Raw genomic sequence first — 20,905 nt, forward strand, 5'->3', positions numbered from 1 at the left:
AGTGTTGGCTCTAAAGAGCACAACTAAATGTCCTCCTTGTTCCTGATTGCAAATAAAGCAGTAGAAGTCAATGGTTTTGTTCCTTAGTGGGTTGAAGTGATTTTGTGGGGTACCCATGCTTTCTCCCAGATCTCATTCGAAGGCTTTATGGTACAACACAACTCTGCCCTGTGGCCAATAGCAATTCCCTTTGCTGGTTCTAGTTGATCTAGAACAGCTTGCACAATATACATTGAGGATTATCTCAGGCTCTTGCTATGCCTGTTTAAACCCCAGCTGCTAAAGATGTGTAGTGACTTGCGTACCATTGATGCCCATATCCAATGTGACTTGTCCACAATTGATGCCCGTATCCAGTTGACTTGAATATCATTGATGCCCATATCCAATGTGACTTGTCCACAATTGATGCCCGTATCCAGTTGACTTGTCCACAATTGATGCCTGTATCCAGTTGACTTGCCCACAATCGATGCCCGTATCCAGTGTGACTTGTCCACAATTGATGCCCGTATCCAGTGTGACTTGTCCACAATTGATGCCCGTATCCAGTGTGACTTGTTTACCATTGATGCCCGTATCCAGTGTGACTTGCTTACCATTGATGCCCGTATCCAGTGTGACTTGCTTACCATTGATGCCCGTATCCAGTGTGACTTGCGTACTATTGATGCCCGTATCCAGTGTGACTTGCCCACCATTGATATCCGTATCCAGTGTGACTTGCATACCATTGATATCCGTATCCATTGCCTAAGCTGATGTTGGTTGGTCTGCCTTTTTAAATTTAGATGATTATTATAGCTAAATTATCTTTCATAAAACATGGTCTGAGCATAGGAACAGGCTGGTTGGCCATTCAGGTCATACAGATTCCTGGAAGAATAGAATTGCGAGTCCCCATGCTCCATCCCTTTCAAGGAATCCCCAGGTTGCTCCCCAGGAAACCTGCAGTTGCTTTCTCTGGACTGCCCAGCTAAAGCCTTTTCAAAGGTATTGATACAACTGTCTCACCAACTTTCCTAGCAATTGTTTCATGTTCCTCACAAGTCTACGTAAGAAGATGTGCTAAGTTATATCCTCTCTGTATTCCACCAGGCTTTAACCAACATTTGTTGGAAATCTGAAACAGAGACTGCTTGAAATATCCAGCAGGTTTGGCAGCATCAGTGGGGTCTTTAATCATAACTAAGAGACCTTGGAGAAGAAAAAAGGTGTAAATTATTGCAAAAAATAATAACAGATGAAAGGGCAAAAAATAAAAAGGACGTAATTTGTAGAGGGAGAAGCTGGAGCACAAGACTGGTTAGCAAATACAAAAATGGACAACTCAGTTTTGTAGATTCATAGGAAGAGAGTGTCAAAATAAAAGTTGAATATTAAATGGATCAGGCAGGAATTAATAGGAAAAATTTTCAGAGTTCTGAATAATTACCTTGGATTGATCTTCAGAAAATAATAGTTTATCAAGGAGCCTGATATCAGGAGGAACATAAACTAGTTTCTGTCATTAGGAGAAAAGTACCAGGAAAACTTAAACTAATTTGACAGGGGCATTGTAAACAGAGTGATAGTGCTGACGATGAGGCTGTTGGTTTACACAGAGAGGCATGTGTAGTGATACTGCTAGCAAGGAGAGGCTGATGATAGGGCAAAATTGCAGCTAACAGGGTAAGTTGCAATGTAAAATGCAGACAAAATTTTAAAGGTTTGTATTTGTGCAGTTTGTTGAATAAGGTAAATGAGTTTGTAGCACAGTTACAGATTGCCACGTATGGTGTTGTGGGCATCAGTGAATCATGGCTGAAAGAAGATTATAGCTGGGAGCTTAACATATCGAAAGGGCAGGCAGTTAGACGTGGTGGCATGGCTCTTTTGATACAAATATGAAATCAAATCAGTAGAAGGAGGTGACATAGGGTTGGGAGCTGTGGAATCATTGTGGATAGAGCTAAGGAATTGCAAGGGTAAAAGGACCCTGATGGGAGTTATATATAGACTCCTTAACTGTGGTCTACAAATTACAACAGGAGATAGAAAGTGAATGTTGAAAGGGCAGTGATACGATAGTCATGGGGGATTTCAATATGCAGGTAGATTGGAAAATCAGGTTGGTGCTGGATCCCAAGAGGGGGAGTTTCTAGAATATCTGCGAGATAGCTTTGTAGGGGCTCAGCTATTCTGAGATGGGGTGTTATGCACCGAACTGAAGTTGTTTAGCGAGCTTAAGGTAGAAGAACCTGTAGGAGCAAGTGATCATTATATGATAGAGTACACCCTGCAATTTGAGAAGGAGAAGTTCAAGTCAAATGTAGCAGTATTACAGTGGAGCAAAGGGAATTACAGAGGGGAGCTGGCCAAAGTTAATAGAGGATTGGGAAGGTTTTAAAAACCAACAGAAGGTACCAAAAAAGTAATAAAGGAAGAAAAGATGGAATACTCCAGTGAGCTAACCAATAATATTAAGAGGATACCAAAAGTTTCTTCAGATACATACAGTGTGAAAGAGAGGCAAGGGTAGATATCGAACTACAGGAAAATGATGCTGGAGAAAAAATAATGGAGCACAAGCAGTATGCCAGTCATTTGAGAGTGTCAGGGAGCAGAAGTGTTTGAAGTTGTCATTACTAGGGAGAATATTCTTGGGAAACTGAAAGGTCTGAAGGGAGGTAAGTTACCTGGACCAGATGGTGTACTCCCCAGGTTTCTGAAAGAGGTGGCTGGAAGAGATTGTGGAGGCATCAGTAATGGTCTTTCAAGAATTAATTTATTCTGGCATGGTTCCTGAGGAATGGAAATTGTAAATGTCACTCCAGTTTTCAAGAAGAAACAGAAGCAGAAGAAAGGAAATTATAGACCGCTTAGTCTGACCTCAGTGGTTGGGAAGATGTTGGAGTCCATTGTCAGTGATGTGGTTTTGGAGTGCTTGGAGGCACATGATAAAATAGACCATAGTCAGCATGGTTTCCTTAATTGTCTGACAAATCAGTTGGAATTATTTGAAGAAATATCAAACAGGATAGACAAAGGAGAATTGGTGAATGTTGTGCACTTGGATTTTCAGAAGGCCTTTGACAAGGTGCCTGTCATGGAAACACTAACTGAGATCACCAGAGTGATTTTGAGTTCCATTTTAAGAGCTTATTAACATGATATCATGGAGAGTCTGCAGCAGTCTCCACCACCACCAGAACTCTGATTTTTAGGTTGTACCAAGTTCATATATATGCAGCAAGACAAACAACTTCACACAGCTTTGTTTAGCATTCCACGGTCAGTACATGATCAGTCGTTTAAAAGACATGTCAATTGTCTCTCAACACGAGTCCAGCAATCCTCTTTGTTCCCTTTATCAGAACTCATGATTTACCTCTGAATGCAAGTCTGAGAGTTCTCCCTGCTCCCTGTTATCAGGACTCATAATTTACCCCCAGATGCACCCTCCCTCCTGGTCCCAGGGGTCTAGTATCTTATTAACTGGAGTTCCTGGTTTTGGACTTATCCAAGGTTATTCTCTACTCGCATCAGCAATCTTTTAAGTCCAGCTGCTCCAGAATGGTCATCCTATACTAATTTTAACCATTTCTACCACTGTGCTTAGCAAATTAAGAGCTCATGGATAGAGCATTGGCTGATTGGCAGGAGACAAAGATTAGGGGAAAAAGGGAGCCTTTTCTGGTTGGCTGCTGGTGACTAGTGGTGTCTCACAGTGTTGAGACCACTTCATTTTATGTTATATGCCCATGTAATGTTGAATCAGGTTCACAAGTCCAGTAATTGAGACAGGAAATGCGCTGACTTCAAAAAGGTATATTAATCATTAAAAATTTGACTAAGCGTTTATGTTCCCCGTTACAGACACCACAAAGCTGAATACTCAACAAACATACTTAGTTAAAAGTGCATGCAGAGCACACCTTCCCAATCATGTTGCCTTAAACAAAGGAAGATGTCTTATTTTACATACCCAGGATACTTGAAACTGAACACCATTTTCCAACGGGAAAAGCAGCTGCGGTTTCTAGACTAACCAATCACAATGGAAACAACTTTTGACAATCAAAATAAGGCACACCACCCCTCGAAAGTTGAGAACGCGATCATCCAAACCTCAGACTAGTAAGACTCTCACAAATTCCCAACTTTCTACATGTGTCACGAGTACAATACCCAGTATTGTAAACCCAACAGTCACTTCACAGTATACTATAGTAGTCCATCAGCCTTCCTGTGCCCCAAAAGCCACCAGCCCAACCCCAGAGTGTAATAGCCAATGAGCTGGTCCCTCACTTAATTTTACATACTGACTCTGAGAAATGATAAACCCATCATCTATAGGAGAAGCACTGTCGACGTTTTGGGCTGAGACCCTTCGTCAGGACTGAGACGTCGACAGTGCTGCTCCTTATAGATTCTGCCTGGCCTGCTGCGTTTCACCAGCATTTTGTGTGTGTTGTTTGAATTTCCAGCATCTGCAGATTTCCTCGTATCAACCCATCATGTTCACTAACCCATCAGGAATGTAGGTGCAGAATCTCTAACCAATGAGTACAAGTGGCACCTTCCTTTATGAGCAGGTAATCAAAGGCATCAGTTGCTGGGACAGGCAGGCTGTACCGTGCTGAGAAAGGCTATCATTCAAAGCACCCTTCCTTTGTAATAGCCCTCTCCCAAGGTGCTCATCCAGGGCACTGGGCTGGCATACATACAGTACCACATTTCAACCACACCACCCTGTGGGAACAACAGGTAGGCCAAGGAACTGCATATCCAGTAAGTGCTATTCAGCTTCCAACAAGCACCCAGCTTTACGACACCATTTGGTGTGGACATGGTCATCCCAGGATACTGTTTCTGCTCCTACTTGCCATCCACCTTGCACCTTATACCACCTACACCAGCACTGTGAGGAAATCACTTTGAGTCAGGACATTCCAAATGTATAAATTGTATGCAAGGAAATACCAGCACTTAAAGCACTCACTCCACCAGGGCTATTAAGGCAGTCCCTTAAGACTGTTACCGTACTCTGGGTTGAAGGTGGCTGATCATCCAACTCAGAACCCTGTACCTGCCTTCTCTCCATACCCCCGATCCCTTTAGCCACAAGTGGGAGATAAAGATTTCACATATCAAAATATACAGTAAAATGCGCCATTTGCATCAAATCAACTCAGCAATGATCGTGAGTGTCACCCTACTTCCAGCGTCAACATAGCATGGCCACAGCTCACTAACCCTAATCATACTTCTTTGGGATGTGGGAGAAAAACCAGAGCACCTGGAGGAAACCCACACAGTCATGGGAAGAACATATAAATTCCTTGCAGGCAGCGATAGGACTTGAACCCTAATGGTGATCACTGGCATTGTAAAGCAATGTGTGCTCACCATTCTGAACCCACAAAACAGCAGCAGGCGTAAGCTGTTCTGGATTCTGAGAAGAGGAGACTACTCAGTACTCCCCATTATGGCATCTGGTAGGATCCCAGAGACAAGACTACTAACTCCACAGAATGTGGTTGGACACCTCATAAACCTGAGACGGACTTACTCAGAAAGTGTGATCATGCTTTCATAGAAACATGGAAACATAGAAAATAGGTGCAGGAGTAGGCATTTGGCCCTTCAAGCCTGCACCACCATTCAGTATGGTCATGGCTGATCATCCAACTCAGAACTCTGTGCCTGCTTTCTCTCCATACCCCCTGATCCCTTTAGCCACAAGGGCCATATCTAACTTCCTCTTAAATATAGCCAATGAACCAACCTCAACTGTTTCCTGTGGCAGAGAATTCCACAGATTCACCAATCTCTGTGTGAAGAAGTTTTTCCTCATCTCGGTCCTAAAAGGCTTCCCCTTTATCCTTAAACTGTGACCCCTCGTTCTGGACTTCCCCAACATCGGAAACAATCTTCCTGTATCTAGCCTGTCCAATCCCTTTAGAATTTTATACGTTTCAATAAGATCCCCCCTCGATCTTCTAAATTCCAGTGAGTATAAGCCTAATCGATCCAGTCTTTCTTCATATGAAAGTCCTGCCATCCCAGGAATCAATCTGGTGAACCTTCTCTGTACTCCCTCTATGGCAAGAATGTCTTTCCTCAGATTAGGGGACCAAAACTGCACACAATATTGTAGGTGCGGTCTCACCAAGGCCTTGCACAACTGCAGTAGAACCTCCCTGCTCCTGTACTCAAATCCTTTTGCTATGAATGCCAACATACCATTTGCCTTTTTCACCACCTGCTGTACCTGCATGCCCACCTTCAATGACTGGTGTACAATGACACTCAGGTCTCGTTGCATCTCCCCTTTTCCTAATTGGCCACCGTTCAGATAATAATCTGTTTTCCTGTTCTTGCAACCAAAGTGGATAACCTCACATTTATCCACATTAAATTGCATCTGCCATGAATTTGCCCACTCACCTAACCTATCCAAGTCACCCTGCATCCTCTTAGCATCCTCCTCACAGTTAACACCGCCGCCCAGCTTCGTGTCATCCGTAAACTTGGAGATGCTGCATTTAATTCCCTCGTCTAAATCATTAATATATATTGTAAACAACTTGGGGTTCCAGCACTGAGCCTTGCGGTACCCCACTAGTCACTGTCTGCCATTCTGAAAAGGTCCCATTTACTCCCACTCTTTGCTTCCTGTCTGCCAACCAATTCTCTATCCACATCAATATCATATCCCCAGTACCGTGTGCTTTAAGTTTGCACACTAATCTCCGGTGTGGGACCTTGTCAAAAGCCTTTTGAAAATCTAAATATACCACATCCACTGGCTCTCCCCTATCCACCCTACTAGTTACATCTTCAAAAAATTCTATAAGATTCATCAGACATCATTTTCCTTTCACAAATCCATGCTGACTTTGTCCAATGATTTCACCTCTTTCCAAATGTGCTGTTATCACATCTTTGATAACCAACTCTAGCATTTTCCCCACCACCGATGTCAGACTAACCGGTCTATAATTCCCCAGTTTCTCTCTCCCTCCTTTTTTTAAAAAGTGGGGTTACATTAGCCACCCTCCAATCCTCAGGAACTAATCCAGAATCTAAGGAGTTTTGAAAAATTATCACTAATGCATCCACTATTTCTTGGGCTACTTCCTTAAGCACTCTGGGGTGCAGACCATCTGGCCCTGGGGATTTATCTGCCTTTAATCCCTTCAATTTACCTAACACCACTTCCCTACTAACATGTATTTTCCTCAGTTCTTCCATCTCACTAGACCCTCGGTCCCTTACTATTTCCGGAAGATTATTTATGTCCTCCTTAGTGAAGACAGAACCAAAGTAGTTATTCAATTGGTCTGCCATGTCTTTGTTCCCTATGATCAATTCACCTGTATCTGACTGTAAAGGACCTACATTTGTCTTGACCAATCTTTTTCTTTTCACGTATCTATAAAAGCTTTTGCAGTCAGTTTTTATGTTCCCTGCCAGCTTTCTCTCATAATTTTTTTTCCTTTTCCTAATTAAGCCCTTTCTCCTCCTCTGCTGGTCTCTGAATTTCTCCCAGTCCTCAGGTGTGCCACTTTTTTTTGCTAATTTATATGTTTCTTCTTTGGACTTGATACTATTCCTAATTTCCCTTGTCAGCCACGGGTGCACTACCTTCCCTGGTTTATTCTTTTGCCAAACTGGGGTGAACAATTGTTGTAGTTTATCCGTGCGATCTTTAAATGCTTGCCATTGCATATTCACCATCAACCCTTTAAGCATCATTTGCCAGTCTATCTTAGCTAATTCACGTTTAATACCTTCAAAGTTACCCTTCTTTAAGTTCAGAACCTTTGTTTCTGAATTAACTATGTCACTCTCCATCTAAATGAAGAATTCCACCATATTATGGTCACTCTTTCCCAAGGGGAAAACAATCTGTTAATTTCTCACAGACAAAAAGCACTTATCAGAGAACAACTGATAGGGGAAAAAGCAACATGCACAAAATACTGGAGGAACTCAGCTGACTGGACAGTATCTATGGAAAAAGGTCTATGTTTAGGGCCGAGACACTTCGGTAGGACTGGAGACAAAGAATCTGAGGAGTAGGTTTAAAAGGTGAGGAGAGGGGAGAAAGAAACACAAGGTGAAAGCTGAAGGGGAAGGGATGAAGGGAAGGGCTGGGTAAGTTGATTGGTGAAAAAGATACAGGGCTGGAGAAGGGGAAGTCTGAGAGAAGAGGACAGAAAGCCGTGGAAGAAAGAAAAGGGGGTAGGAGCACCAGAGAGCAGCAAGGAGATTAGGTGAGAGGGAGGGAAAGGGGATGGGGAATGGTGAGGTGGGGGGGCATTCCTGGAAGTTCAAGAAATTGACGATTATGCCATCAGGTTGGAAGCTATCCAGATGGAATATATGGTGGTGTTCCTCCAACCTAAGTGTGGCCTCATCATGTCAGTAGAGGAGGCCATGGATAGACGTATCAGAATGGGAAGTGGAATTAAGCTGGGTGGCCACTGGGAGATCCTGCTTTTTCTGGTGGGCAGAGCATAGGTGCTCAGTGAAGCTGTCTCCCAATCTAATCAGGTCTCACAGATATACAGGAGGCCACAACAGGATCACCGGACACAGTAGATGACCCCAACAGACTCGCAGGTGAAGTGTCACCTCACCTGGAAGAACTTATTGGGGCCCTGAATGGTAGTGAGGGAGGAGGTGTAGGGGCGGGTGTAGCACTTGTTCCACTTGCAAGGATAAGTGCCAGGAGGGGATCAGTGGGGAGGGATGAATGGACAAGGGAGCCACTTAGGGAGCGACCCCTGTGGAGGGCAGCAAGTGAGGGGGGGGAGATGGGCTTGGTGGTGCCATTGGAGATGGCGGAAGTTGCAAAGTGTTATGTGCTGGGTGCGGAGGCTGGTAGGTGAGGACAATAGGAACCCTATTCCTGGTAGGGTTGCGGGAGGATGGAGTAAGAGTAGATGTGTGTGAAATGGCAGAGATGCGGTTGAGATGAGCGCTGATGGTGGAGAAAGGGAAGCCTCTTTCTTTGAAGGAGGAGGAGATCTCCTTCGTTCTGGAGTGAAAAGCCTCATCCTGAAAGCAGATGCGGCGGAGACGGAGGTCCAGGTAGCGGTGAGTCTGTGGCTTTGTAATAGGCATCAATAGATAACTGTTTGCAGAAATAGAGACAATGAGATCGAGAAAGGGGAAGCAAGTGTTGGAAATGGACCAGGTGGCAAAGTGGATGAAGTCGACGAGTTCAGCATGGGTGCAGGAAGCAGCTCCAATGCAGTTGTCGATGTAGTGTAGGAGAGGTCACTGGTGTAGGCTTGCAACATGGACTGTTCTTCAGCTTTCACCTATCACTTTGTGTTTCGCTCTCCATTCCCCCTCACCCCCCACCTTTTAATCTACTCAGCTTTTTACCTCCAGTCCTGCCGAAGGGTGTCAGCTCAAAACATCATCTGTACTGGTTTCCATAGATGTTGCCTGGCCAGTTGAGTTCTTCCAGCATTTTGTGTGTGTTGCTTGGATTTCTAGCATCTGCCACTTTTTTCTTGTTGGTGATAAGGAAAAAGCAACTGGGCTGGACCCAACACTCAACCCACTCTCACACACCCCACTCTCTCCCGCACTCCCCACTCTCTTCTCCCGTTTCTCCACATTCAAATCATTCTCACTCTATTTACAGGGAAGAGGGGAGATGCAGGTTGAGTGACCCCCTTTCTATAACAACGAAGCATGTATGTGCTAACCCCACCCCCCAGATTCTCATTGCTGGTGAATGTTAGCTGATATCCTTTGTAAGGAATCCTGAATGGAATGGCAGGAATCTGGCAGAGGACAAAAGGAGCCTTTATCTGCCGAGGACTTGAAGAATGATCCTTCCACTTTTTTGCTTTTCCATAGAGTACTTCCTCCACATTGCATAGAGGTTTGGGGTAGGAACCCTATTTACCTGCTCCTCCTGAAACTCAGCTTTAAGCAACACTAAAAACATATCCCACAAAGAAATGCAGGATCCGCCCTCCCTGTCTGCTTATCTAACTTCCATACCTGGCACAGGCACCCTTTTCTACATACTCTAAACCTTGTAATAATTGAATCACTGCACTTATAGAATGACCAACAGCTGCTGCTATTAAAGACAGCACTGCACCTTTTATGGAAAAAATAGCCGAACTAATTATGTGTCCCACCATTCCAGAGTTAATTCAACATTCTCTGGTGGGTATATTTCTGTGATAAGAACCCACTGGCATAGAGCTTGAGTACCCAGCTCTACTGTGCTCCATTCTACTTGGGGTTCGAAATTTCATTCTGTCAGAGTGGGATACCTAACTGCTGCTGTTACCTGGAACCATGCTCAGGGGAAGCAAGCAGGGAGTTATTGATTGTGTGTTGGGACAATAGGCTTCCTAAGACACCCACCTCTCTGTTAGGTAGGATCACTCTGGTATTTCCCCCCCCCCCCCCCCACATATCCTCAATTATCATCAGGCAAAAGACTCCCCAGCCTTTTGTCTGTACCTATCTCCGAAACTCACTAATTCCTTAGTGATGTGTTGAAGGTGATATATAACATAAATAGAAGCAGTTCCTATGCAGACCCCTGTGGAACACCACTAGTCACTGGCAGCCAACCAGAAAAGTCTCCCTTTACTCCCACTCTCTGCCCTCTAACAGTCAGTACAGCTTTATCCACACCAGTATCTTTCCTGTAATACCATGGATTCTTTAACTTGTTAAGTAGCCTCGTGTGGCACCTTGCGAAAGGCCTTCTGAAAATCTAAGTACACATCAACCAATTCTCCTTTGTCTATCCTGCTTGTTATTCAAAGAATTCGGACAGATTTGTCAGGCCAGATTTTCAGTTCAGTTCAGTTCAGTTTCAGTTTATTATCATTTAGAAACCACAAATGCAATGCAGTTTAACTATGAAACAATGTTCCTCCAGAATGATATCACAAAAATACATGACAAAACAGACTACACCAGAAAATCCACATAACGTTTGGCAATCCAGAGTCCGGAAAGGCTGCTGCGTATTAATATCGCGCTACCGTCTTAGTGCGTTCCCTGGAAAGGAGCTCCAAACCCACCAGACAAAACAAGACTACCCAGACACATTAAGTCAGGGGACCAACCCTAACACCCAACAAACCAAAAACTAAAGCTACAAGACTTGCACAAAACCACATAGTTACAACAATGCAAACAATAGCATAATGGATTAAAAAAAAACAGACCATGGGCACAGTAAAAGTAGTCCAAAAATGTTAACAAAACCTTTGAGGAAACAGTGCTGGCTACAGCTTATTTTATCATGTGCCTCCAAGTATCCTGAACCACATCCTTAATAATCGACTGCAACATTTTCCCAAATGTTGAGGTCAGACAAACTGGCCAATAGTTTCCTTTCTTCTTCCTCTCTCCCTTCTTGAAGAGTTGAGTGACATTTATAATTTTGCAGTCTTCCAAAATTGAATTGAATTGAATTGACTTTATTTCTTACATCCTTCACATACATGAGGAGTAAAAATCTTTACGTTACATCTCCGTTCAAATGTGCATTTATAGTAATTCATAATAAATATTACAATAAGACATTTATAATAAATATATATATATAATAAATATTAATATTTATAATAAATATCATACCGGAATCCATCTCTTCAGCCACCTCTTTCAGAACCCCAAGATGTAGACCATCTGATCCAGGTGACTTATCTACCTTCAGACCTTCCAGCTTCCCAAGAACCTTCTCAGTAGTAATGGTAACTTCACACACTTCTGACCCCTAACATTCTGTGCCTTCCATGGTGAAGACAGATGCAAAATACTCATTCAGTTATTCTGCTATTTCCTTGTCCCCCATCACTCAACCCTGGAACATCCGGAAACAAAAGGTGCATTTTTCAGGATCCCGTGTTCAAGTTTGCTGATGACACCACTGTCATTGAACGAATCAAAGGTGGTAGTGACAAATCAGAATATAGGAGGGAGTTTGAAAAACTGGCTGAGTGGCGCCACAACAACAACCTTTTACCCAATGTCAGCAAGATCAGGAGGTGGATTATTGACTCCAAGAGGAGGAAACCAGATATCCATGAGCCAGTATTCATTGGGGAATCAGAGGTGGAGAGGGTCAGCAACTTTAATTACTCAGTGTTATCTCTTCAGACGTACAGGAGGCTCAGGTCTCTCACCACTAGGTTTAGGAACAGTTATTATCCATCAGGCTCTTGAACCAAAGGGTCGCTTACCCCTCACTGAACTGTACCCACGACCTATGCACTCACTTTCAAGTACTCTTCCTCTAATGTCCTCACATTTATTGTTTATTTATTATTATTTCTTTGTGCAGTTTAATGGCTTCTGTACACTGATTGTATGACCAGTTGCTGCAGTCTTTTATTGACTCCATTATGGATTTTGGCTTTATTGGGTACGCCCACTAGGTTGTATATGGTAATGTGCAGTATAGGTACTTTGAGAATAAATTTCCTTTGAACTTGAACTCTCCATGTATCCATGCAAATGCCTTTCAAATGTTGTTATTAAGTGGGTCATGAGGAGCAAGTCTGGAGCCAGGAGAGAAATGTTGTAGGATTGTTCTCGTAAGACTGCGACGAGCAAAAGCTGTTTCTGAGGGTTGTCAATCTTAAGAATTTTCTAGCTGGGAGATTTGTGGGTGCTGGGACAGTAAATAGGCCTCAGCTCAACTGGCCAAAGCTTCTTGTTCTAAGTGCAGGTTTCCTCTAGCAAGATGCCCCTGGGCATATTGTGCATGTCAGGAAAGGAAGACAGGGAGGATTGCAATATCTGCATCTCTGACTCCCACCACACATGGCTGCCACCTATTTTAGTGAGTGGAGCAAAGTGCTAGTCTCAAACACATGGTAAATACCAATCGGTTGTTTTGGAGCTGTAAGATTCATGTGAACATCAAAACAAAACTACATATGCTGTAAGTTGCAATCACTATTGTTTTTGCATTAAAGGTGGATGATAGTGATGCCTCTTCAGATTCCTGTGATGAGGATGCTAGGAGTGAGGTTGGGCTGCTGGATGGTCCTGAACGGTCAGAGACAAGGCCTATTCTCTCAGTGCGTGAGTATTCAGGGAAATGACTTTTGTGATCTGCATTAACCCTCTTGTACAGAAATGTTAACTAAAATCTGCAAATTAATCGTTACGGCAACTTCGCCCAAATTACATAAGTTGCAGTGGTCAAGAAATAATGAGGTTGCTTGTAATAAGATTCCTTCATCAATGCATTAGCTCTTGCTGTAGAGATACCCTTCTTTAGACGAGCCCTGGATTCTCCCTTATATGGGGTAGTTTGTAACTGTGGGGATGTTGGTGATGTTCACAGCTTGTATACAAATTAAACAAAATCCTGACCATCCCTTTTTCAAATTATCTTCTTTTGAGCTCATTCAATTCTCTTTTGAAAGCTCCAAGTTATCTGTTTCCACCACCTTTAAAGACAGTGAGGCGCTGATCATAATAATTTTCTGCATAAATAGCTTTTGCTCATATTCCCCTTGTACCTTCAGCACATCATTTTGAACCTGTGGCTCTGCTCTTTGAACTGCCTGCAAATAAGGATTCCTTGCCCAAACCAGCATCCTAACTAACCTTCAGCTGAAATCCTCTTCTCTGGAACCATTTGAGTGAACCTTTTCTACTCCCTTTCAAGGACTTTCTCATCCTTGCTAAAATGTGCTAATCAGAATTGTATGCTGTACTTGGTACTGAAAGTGTTGGAAACACTGCAAGTTTGAGATTTTGCCTGGATCAGAAAGTGGTTACAGGCAGAGATTAGAGTCAGAGTTATACAACACAGAAATGAGTCCTTCAGCCCACTGTGCCAATGCCAACCTTTTTTTTCTCATCTTCACCTATCCCACTTGCACTCTAGGACCATATTCTTCTGTGCCTTTCCTATTTTAATGTCTAATTCCCTTTTGGTTGTATCTGATCCTAACACCACCTCTGGCACTGCATTACAGATATTGGCTACTTTAGGATGCAGTGAGCCTAGAGAGAGTAAAATAAAACAAAATTCCCATTGCAAAAGTTAATTGCAATGCCTTGGTCCTGAATTAATTTGTAGAATCATTGGCAGGGATTGAGGAGAAATGAGAATAGCGTAAGATATAGGATCAGAATTAGGCCATTCAGCCCATCAGGTCTGCTTCAACATTTGATCTTGCCTGATTTATTATCCTTCTCAGTCCCATTCTCCTGCCTTCTACCCCTGACACCCTGACTAGTCAAGAACCAATTAACCTCTGCTTTAACTACATTCACAGCTTTCTTTAGCAATGAATTTCACAGATTCACCACCCTCAAGTGAAAGAAATTCTTCCTCATTTCTGTTCTAAAAGGTCATACTTATATTCTGAGGCTGTGCCCTTCAGTCTTAGACCCCCTACATTAATGAAAAACCCGCTGCATGTCCGCTCTATCCAGGCCTTTCAGTATGCAATAAGCAGTGAAACCTTTCCCGTGGTGTTATGATTGCATTTGCCTTCCTTACTGCCAATTCGACCTGCAGGTTAACCTTTAGGGAATCCTGCACAAGCACTTCCAAGACCCTTTGCACCTCTGCTTTCTGAATTTTCTTGCCATAGAAAATAGTCTATGTTATGTTTTGTAACTCCAAAACATAAAACTGATCAAAAGAAAAACATAGTGAACATGGAGATTTTCGTCTGCTTCAGTCTTTAATGAGGCACGCACTTAATTCATGGTGGTGTAATGACTTATGCCATTCACATACTTTTACATATAATCCATAATAATTTTGTAAATAACAAAAAGTACTTAATCCAATAACATATTTACAGTATTACTCAAATATTACAGAAATACTCCTCCCTGCTTAACTATAAAACTCCAACTCAATATAGAATTCACAACCTCAGATTCTGGGGCCTCCTCTGTGGTGATTGTTAGGAGTTGATTTTGGGACCTCAGGTTCTGACAGTGTGGGCACCTTTCTTCTTTAACAGTTGACTCTGCTCTCCTCAAGTGATCAATATAATTTGTCACCTCCGATGACATCAGACGCAATCTCTACTGTGAAGGAGAGTGGTCCAGTTCTGTCCTTAATCATCCTAGGTACCCACTTTTGATCACCTCTGTAGTCCCTTGCCAGGGCTGCTTGTTCAGGAGCGAATCATCGAATCTCTTTGTTTGAGGAGCCCTCAATTTCTCTCGGCTGTCTGTCCTGCATTGTCTTCTGTGATTGGAATTAAGAAGATCCAAGTGTGAACACAAGGCCTGTCCCAGGAACAGCAAAGCTGGTGAGTTGTTGGTTGTGGAGTGTGCTGCACTGCGACATGCAAGGAAGAAATTGGCAAGCTTCTGACTCAGTGTCAGTGTGGTGTGTTCTGCTGATGTTGCTCGCAGTGCGTTCGATAGACTCTGGACAAACCTTTCCACCAAGCTGGGCAGCATGGTGCTGATGCAATATGTCTTATTCCATTCATTTTCAAGAATGACTGAAACTGTTCTGTGGTTCACTGTCACTGACTGAGTGTTCTGGATCACCAGCCCTCGAAAGAAGGCTTCTCAACACGTCAGCAGTGTGCAAGATTGTAGTGGAGGCTATTGGGACCACTTCTGGCCTCTTTGTAGCTGCATCTACTACTATCAAGAAATTTGTGCCCATGAATGGTTCGACAGAATCCACACAAATCCTCTGCCAGGACAGTGCCAGGGATGGAGAGGTGCTGATCTTGGGATCTTTTGGACTTGGCCTCCTGGACAGTGCATGGTTTGCTGTTCGATCTGCTATTCTATCCCAGGCAACCAGACAAAGCTTCAAGCCAATGCTTCCATTTTGATCACACCTAGATGACCAGCATGTAGCTCTTCCAACACTTTAGCTTTCAGCTTGGATGGTACAACAACTCTCAATCCCCACATGAGGCAACCCCTGTCAAGGGCAAGTTCATCTCAGTGCTGGTAAAAGTGGGGTTATTTCATCAGCAATTGGAACTGGGCACAACTGCGCAAGTGCGTGGATGTCAGCTAGTGAGAGTAGGGAGGATAGTTTAAAAAGAGACGGTTATTTCTTCAGCGGTTTGATCGGAGCACGACTGCAGAAGTGCATGAACATCAGCCAGTGAGTACAGCAAGAAGTTTTAAAAAGAAGCAGCTTTATAGAGTGGGCGCCGGAGTAGAGGGAGACAGAGTAGGAAGGCTTTGGCTCAACAGGGCTTCAGCGATAATGGGTTGAGGGGAGGTAGGTTATCTGTGTGGATTACAGACAGGAAGTATGTGTGTGAGGCCAGTGTTCTGTACTTGGTGTCAGATGTGGGAAGTCCGGGACACTCCCAGCCTCCCGGATGGCCACATCTGCGCCAGGTGCATTGAGCTGCTGCTCGTTAGAGACAGTGTTAAGGAACTGCAGATGCAGCTCCGTGACCTTTGTCTGGTCAGGGAGAGTGAAGAGGTGATAGAGAGGAGTTATAGGCAGGTAGTCACACCGGGGCCTGGGGAGACAGAAAAGTGGGAAACAGTCAGGAGAGGGAAGGGCAGGAGTCAGATGCTAGAGAGCACCCGTGGCTGTACTCCTTAACAATAAGTACTCCTGCTTGAGTACTGTTGGGGGAGATTGCCTACCTGGGGGAAGCAACAGTGGTCATACGTGTGGCACAGAGTCTGGCCCTGTGGCTCAGGAGGGCAGGGAAAGGAAGAGAATGGCAGCAGTGATAGGTGACTCTATAGTTAGGGGGTCAGACAGGCGATTCTGTGGACGCAGGAAAGAAACGTGGATGGTAGTTTGCCCCCCAGGTGCCAGGGTCTGGGATGTTTCAGATCGCATCCAAAATATCGTGAAGTGGGAAGGAGAACAGTCACAGATTGTGGTACATATTGGTACCAACGGCATAGGCAGGAAAAGGGAGGAGGTCCTGAAAGCAGACTACAGGGAGGAAGGAAGTTGAGAAGCAGAAACACAAAGGTAGTAATCTCGGGATTACTGCCTGTGCCACAACAGTGAGTATAGGAATAGAGTGAGGTGGAGGATAAATGTGTGGCTGAGGGTTTGGAGCAGGGGGCAGAGATTCAGATTTCTGGATCATTGGGACCTCTTTTGGGGCAGCAGTGACCTGTACAAAAAGGACGGGTTGTACTTGAATCCTAGTGGGCCAATATTCTGGCGGGGAGGTTTGCTAAGGCTATTGGGGTGAATTTAAACTACGATTGCTAGAGGGTGGGAACCAAATTGAAGAGACGGAGGAAGGGACAGTTATCTCACAAATAGAGAAAGCTTGGGGACAGTGCAAGTGGGAGGATAGGCAGGTGATAGAGAAGGGACGCGCTCACACTGATGGTTTGAGATGAGTCTATTTTAATGCAAGGAGTATTATGAACAAAGCAGATGAGCTTAGAGCATGGATCAGTACTTGGAGTTATGATGTCATGGCCATTCTGACTTGGATGGCTCAGGGGCAGGAATGGTTACTTCGAGTACCAGGCTTTAGATGTTTCAGAAAGGACAGGGAAGGAGGCAAAAGAGCTGGGAGTATGGCACTGTAGATCAGAGATAGTGTCACGGCTGAAGAAAAGGTGGATGCCATGGAGAGATTGCCTACGGAGTCTCTGTGGGTGGAAGTCAGGAATAGGAAGGGGTCAATAACTCTACTGGGTATTTTTTATAGACCACCCAATAGTAACAGGGACATCGAGGAGCAGATAGGGAGACAGATTCTGAAAAGATGTAATAATAAGTGTTGTCGTGATGGGAGATTTAAATTTCCCAAATATCGATTGACATGCTCCTAGAGCAAGGGGTTTAGATGGGGTGGAGTGTGTTCAGAAAGGTTTCTTGACACAATATGTAGATAAGCCTACAAGAGGAGAGGCTGTACTTGATCTGGTATTGGAAAATGAACCTGGTCGGGTGTCAGATCTCTCAGTGGAAGAGCATTTTGAAGATAGAATTATAACCACTATCTCCTTTACCATAGCATTGGAGAGGGATAGGAACAGACAAATTAGGAAAGCATTTAATTGGAGTAAGGGGAAATATGAAGCTATCAGGCAAGAACTTGGAAGCAAAAATTGGGAACAGATGTTCTCAGGGAAATGTACAGAGGAAATATGGCAAATGTTTAGGGGATATTGGCGTGGAGTTCTGCACAGGTACGTTCCAGTGGGACAGGGAAAGGATGATAGGGTACAGGAACCGTGGTGTAGAAAGGCTGTTGTAAATCTAGTCAAGTAAAAAAGAGCCTATGAAAGGTTCAAAAAAACTAGGTAATGATAGAGATCTAGAAGATTATAAGGCCAGCATGAAGGAGCTTAAGAAAGAAGTTAGGAGAGCCAGAAGGGGCCATGAGAAGGCCTTGGCGGACAGGATTAAGGAAAACCCCAAGGCATTCTACAAGTATGTGAAGAGCAAGAGGATAAGGCGTGAGAGAATAGGACCCATTAAGTGTGACAGTGGAAAAGTGTGTATGGAACCAGAGGAGATAGCAGAGGTACTTTGCTTCAGTATTCACTACGAGAAAGGATCTTAGCGATTGTAGGGATGACTTATAGTGGACTGAAAAGCTCGAGCATGTAGATATTGAGGATGTGCTGAAGCTCTAAGAAATCATCAAGTTGGATAAGGTACCAGGACAGGATGAGATGTACCCCAGGCTACTGTGGGAAACGAGGAAGAGATTGCTGAGCCTCTGACAATAATCTTTGCATCACCAGTGGGGACAAGAGAGATTCCAGAGGATTGGAGAGATGCGGGTATTGTTCCATTATTCAAGAAAGGAAGTAGAGATAGCCCAGGAAATCATAGACCAGTGAGTCTTACCTCAGTAGTTGGTAAGTTGATGGACAAGATCCTGAGAGGCAGGATTTATGAACATTTGGAAAGGCATATTATGATTAGGAATAGTCAGCATGGCTTAGTCAAAGGCCTTGCCTTACGAGCCTGATTGAATTCCTTGAGGGTGTGACTAAACACATTGATGAAGGTAGAGCAGTAGATGTAGTGTATATGGATTTTAGCAAGACCTTTGACAAGGTACCCCATGCAAGGCTTATTGAGAAAGTAAGGAGGCATGGGATCCCAGGGGACATTGCTTTGCAGATCCAGAACTGGCTTGCCCTCAGAAGACAAAAAGTGGTTGTAGACAGGTCATGTTCTGCATGGAGGTCAGTCAGCAGTGGAGTGCCTCAGGGATCTGTTCTGGGACCCTTACTCTTTGTGGTTTTTATAAATGACCTGGATGAAGAAGTGGAGGGATGGGTTAGTAAATTTGCTGATGACACAAAGGTTGGAGGTGTTGTGGATAGTGTGGAGGCTGTCAGAGGTTACAGCAGCACATTGATAGGATGGAAAACTGGGCTGAGAAGTGGCAGATGGAGTTCAACCCAGATAAGTGTGAAGTGGTTCATTTTGGTAGAATATGATGGCAGAATATAGTATTAATGGTAAGACACTTGGCAGTGTGGAGGATCAGAGGGATCTTAGGGTCCGAGTCCACAGGACACTCAAAGCAGCTGCGCAAGTTGACTCTGGTTAAGAAAGCATTTGGTGCATTGGCCTTCGTCAATTGTGGGATTGAGTTTAGGAGCCGAAAGGTAATGTTTCAGCTATATAGGACCCTGATCAGACCCCATTTGGAATACTGTGCTCAGTTCTGGTCGCCTCACTACAGGAAGGATGTGGAAGTCATAGAAAGGGTGCAAAGGAGATTTACAAGGATGTTGCCTGTATTGGGGAGCAGGCCTTATGAGAATAGGTTGAGTGAATTCAGCCCTTTCTCGGAGCGATTGGGGATGAGAGGTGACCTGATAGAGGTGTATAAGATGATAAGAGGCATTGATCTGTTTAGATACTGCAGTTTTGTTCACACTCACTAACTGCAACTCAATCGCATCGCTTTCTGCTGTTTCCATTGATACAGCAATTTCAACTGCTGAAGTTGTGCTTCAGCTAGGAGCCTTTTTAAAATGCTTTCTTGTAAGATTCCATAAACAAAATTATCTCTCAGTGCATCATTAACCCTGTCACTGAAATGGCAATGCTCAATTATTTCAATTCAGCCACATACACTCCCCTTCTTTTTTGACAATGCTTATGAAACCCAAAGCATTTTGCAATCAACAATGGTTTTGATTCTAAATGTGCCTGCATTACTTTCACAATATCAACAAAGCTCTTTTCGACCAGTTTAATTGAAGCAATTAAACTTTTACGTAAACTGTATGCTCTTCCATCTATTACACTCAGCAAAACTGCCACTAGATTTGCAGTGGCTATTTAATTTACTTCAAAATATTGCTCAACCCATTCAATATACACCTCTTGAACAATCGAATGCATCTATCTTTCTGATGTAACCATCCATTTCTGCTTTTTTTGTTATTAATCAACCGGTGCTCACTTTATTGAGATATAGCACAGGTCCTTCCAGTCCTTCGAACCGTGCTGCCCAGCAATCCCCCGATTTAACCCTAGCCTAATCACAAGATGGTTTAAATGATCAATGAACCTACCAACTGGTATGTCTTTGGACTGTGGGAGGAAACTGCAGCATGCAGAGGAACCCACGCAGTCAGGGGGAGAACATACAAACTCCTTACAGGCAGTGGTGGGAACAAATGTGAATTTTGACCATTTTCTGCTTTTTAAAAAGAAAATATACTATCTCTGTCCCTTTCTGAAGAAGCATGTGTTGTGCTTTCTTTTAAAATTCAAACATCTTGTTGATTGAGCTCAATAGATAGGTAATCATCTTAGGTTCATTTAAAACTTCCTCATCGCTACTGTTACGCCTTGTAACTGCAAAACACAAAACTAGTTAAAAGGAAAAGCTAGGGAGCCAGAAGATGTGTGTCTACTTTGTTCTTTACTTTGAGTTGTGCACTTATGATGGGATGCCATAATGACAGATGCCATTCACATACTTTTACAAAT

General features: G+C 43.6%; 1 protein-coding gene across 4 annotated transcripts in view; it reads left to right on the forward strand.

Annotated features, from left to right (window-relative positions):
• tmem104 (transmembrane protein 104) overlaps nucleotides 1-20,905 on the forward strand; it is a 215,193-nt gene that overhangs the window by 46,975 nt on the left and 147,313 nt on the right. For all 4 annotated transcript variants that reach the window (XM_059948961.1, XM_059948962.1, XM_059948963.1 and 1 more), the window contains exon 5: nucleotides 12,966-13,074. In XM_059948961.1, the coding sequence (XP_059804944.1) occupies nucleotides 12,966-13,074 (109 nt within the window). The remainder of the gene's footprint in view (nucleotides 1-12,965; nucleotides 13,075-20,905) is intronic.

This window comes from Hypanus sabinus, chromosome 23 (assembly GCF_030144855.1).
Source record: "Hypanus sabinus isolate sHypSab1 chromosome 23, sHypSab1.hap1, whole genome shotgun sequence".
Taxonomy (NCBI): domain Eukaryota; kingdom Metazoa; phylum Chordata; class Chondrichthyes; order Myliobatiformes; family Dasyatidae; genus Hypanus; species Hypanus sabinus.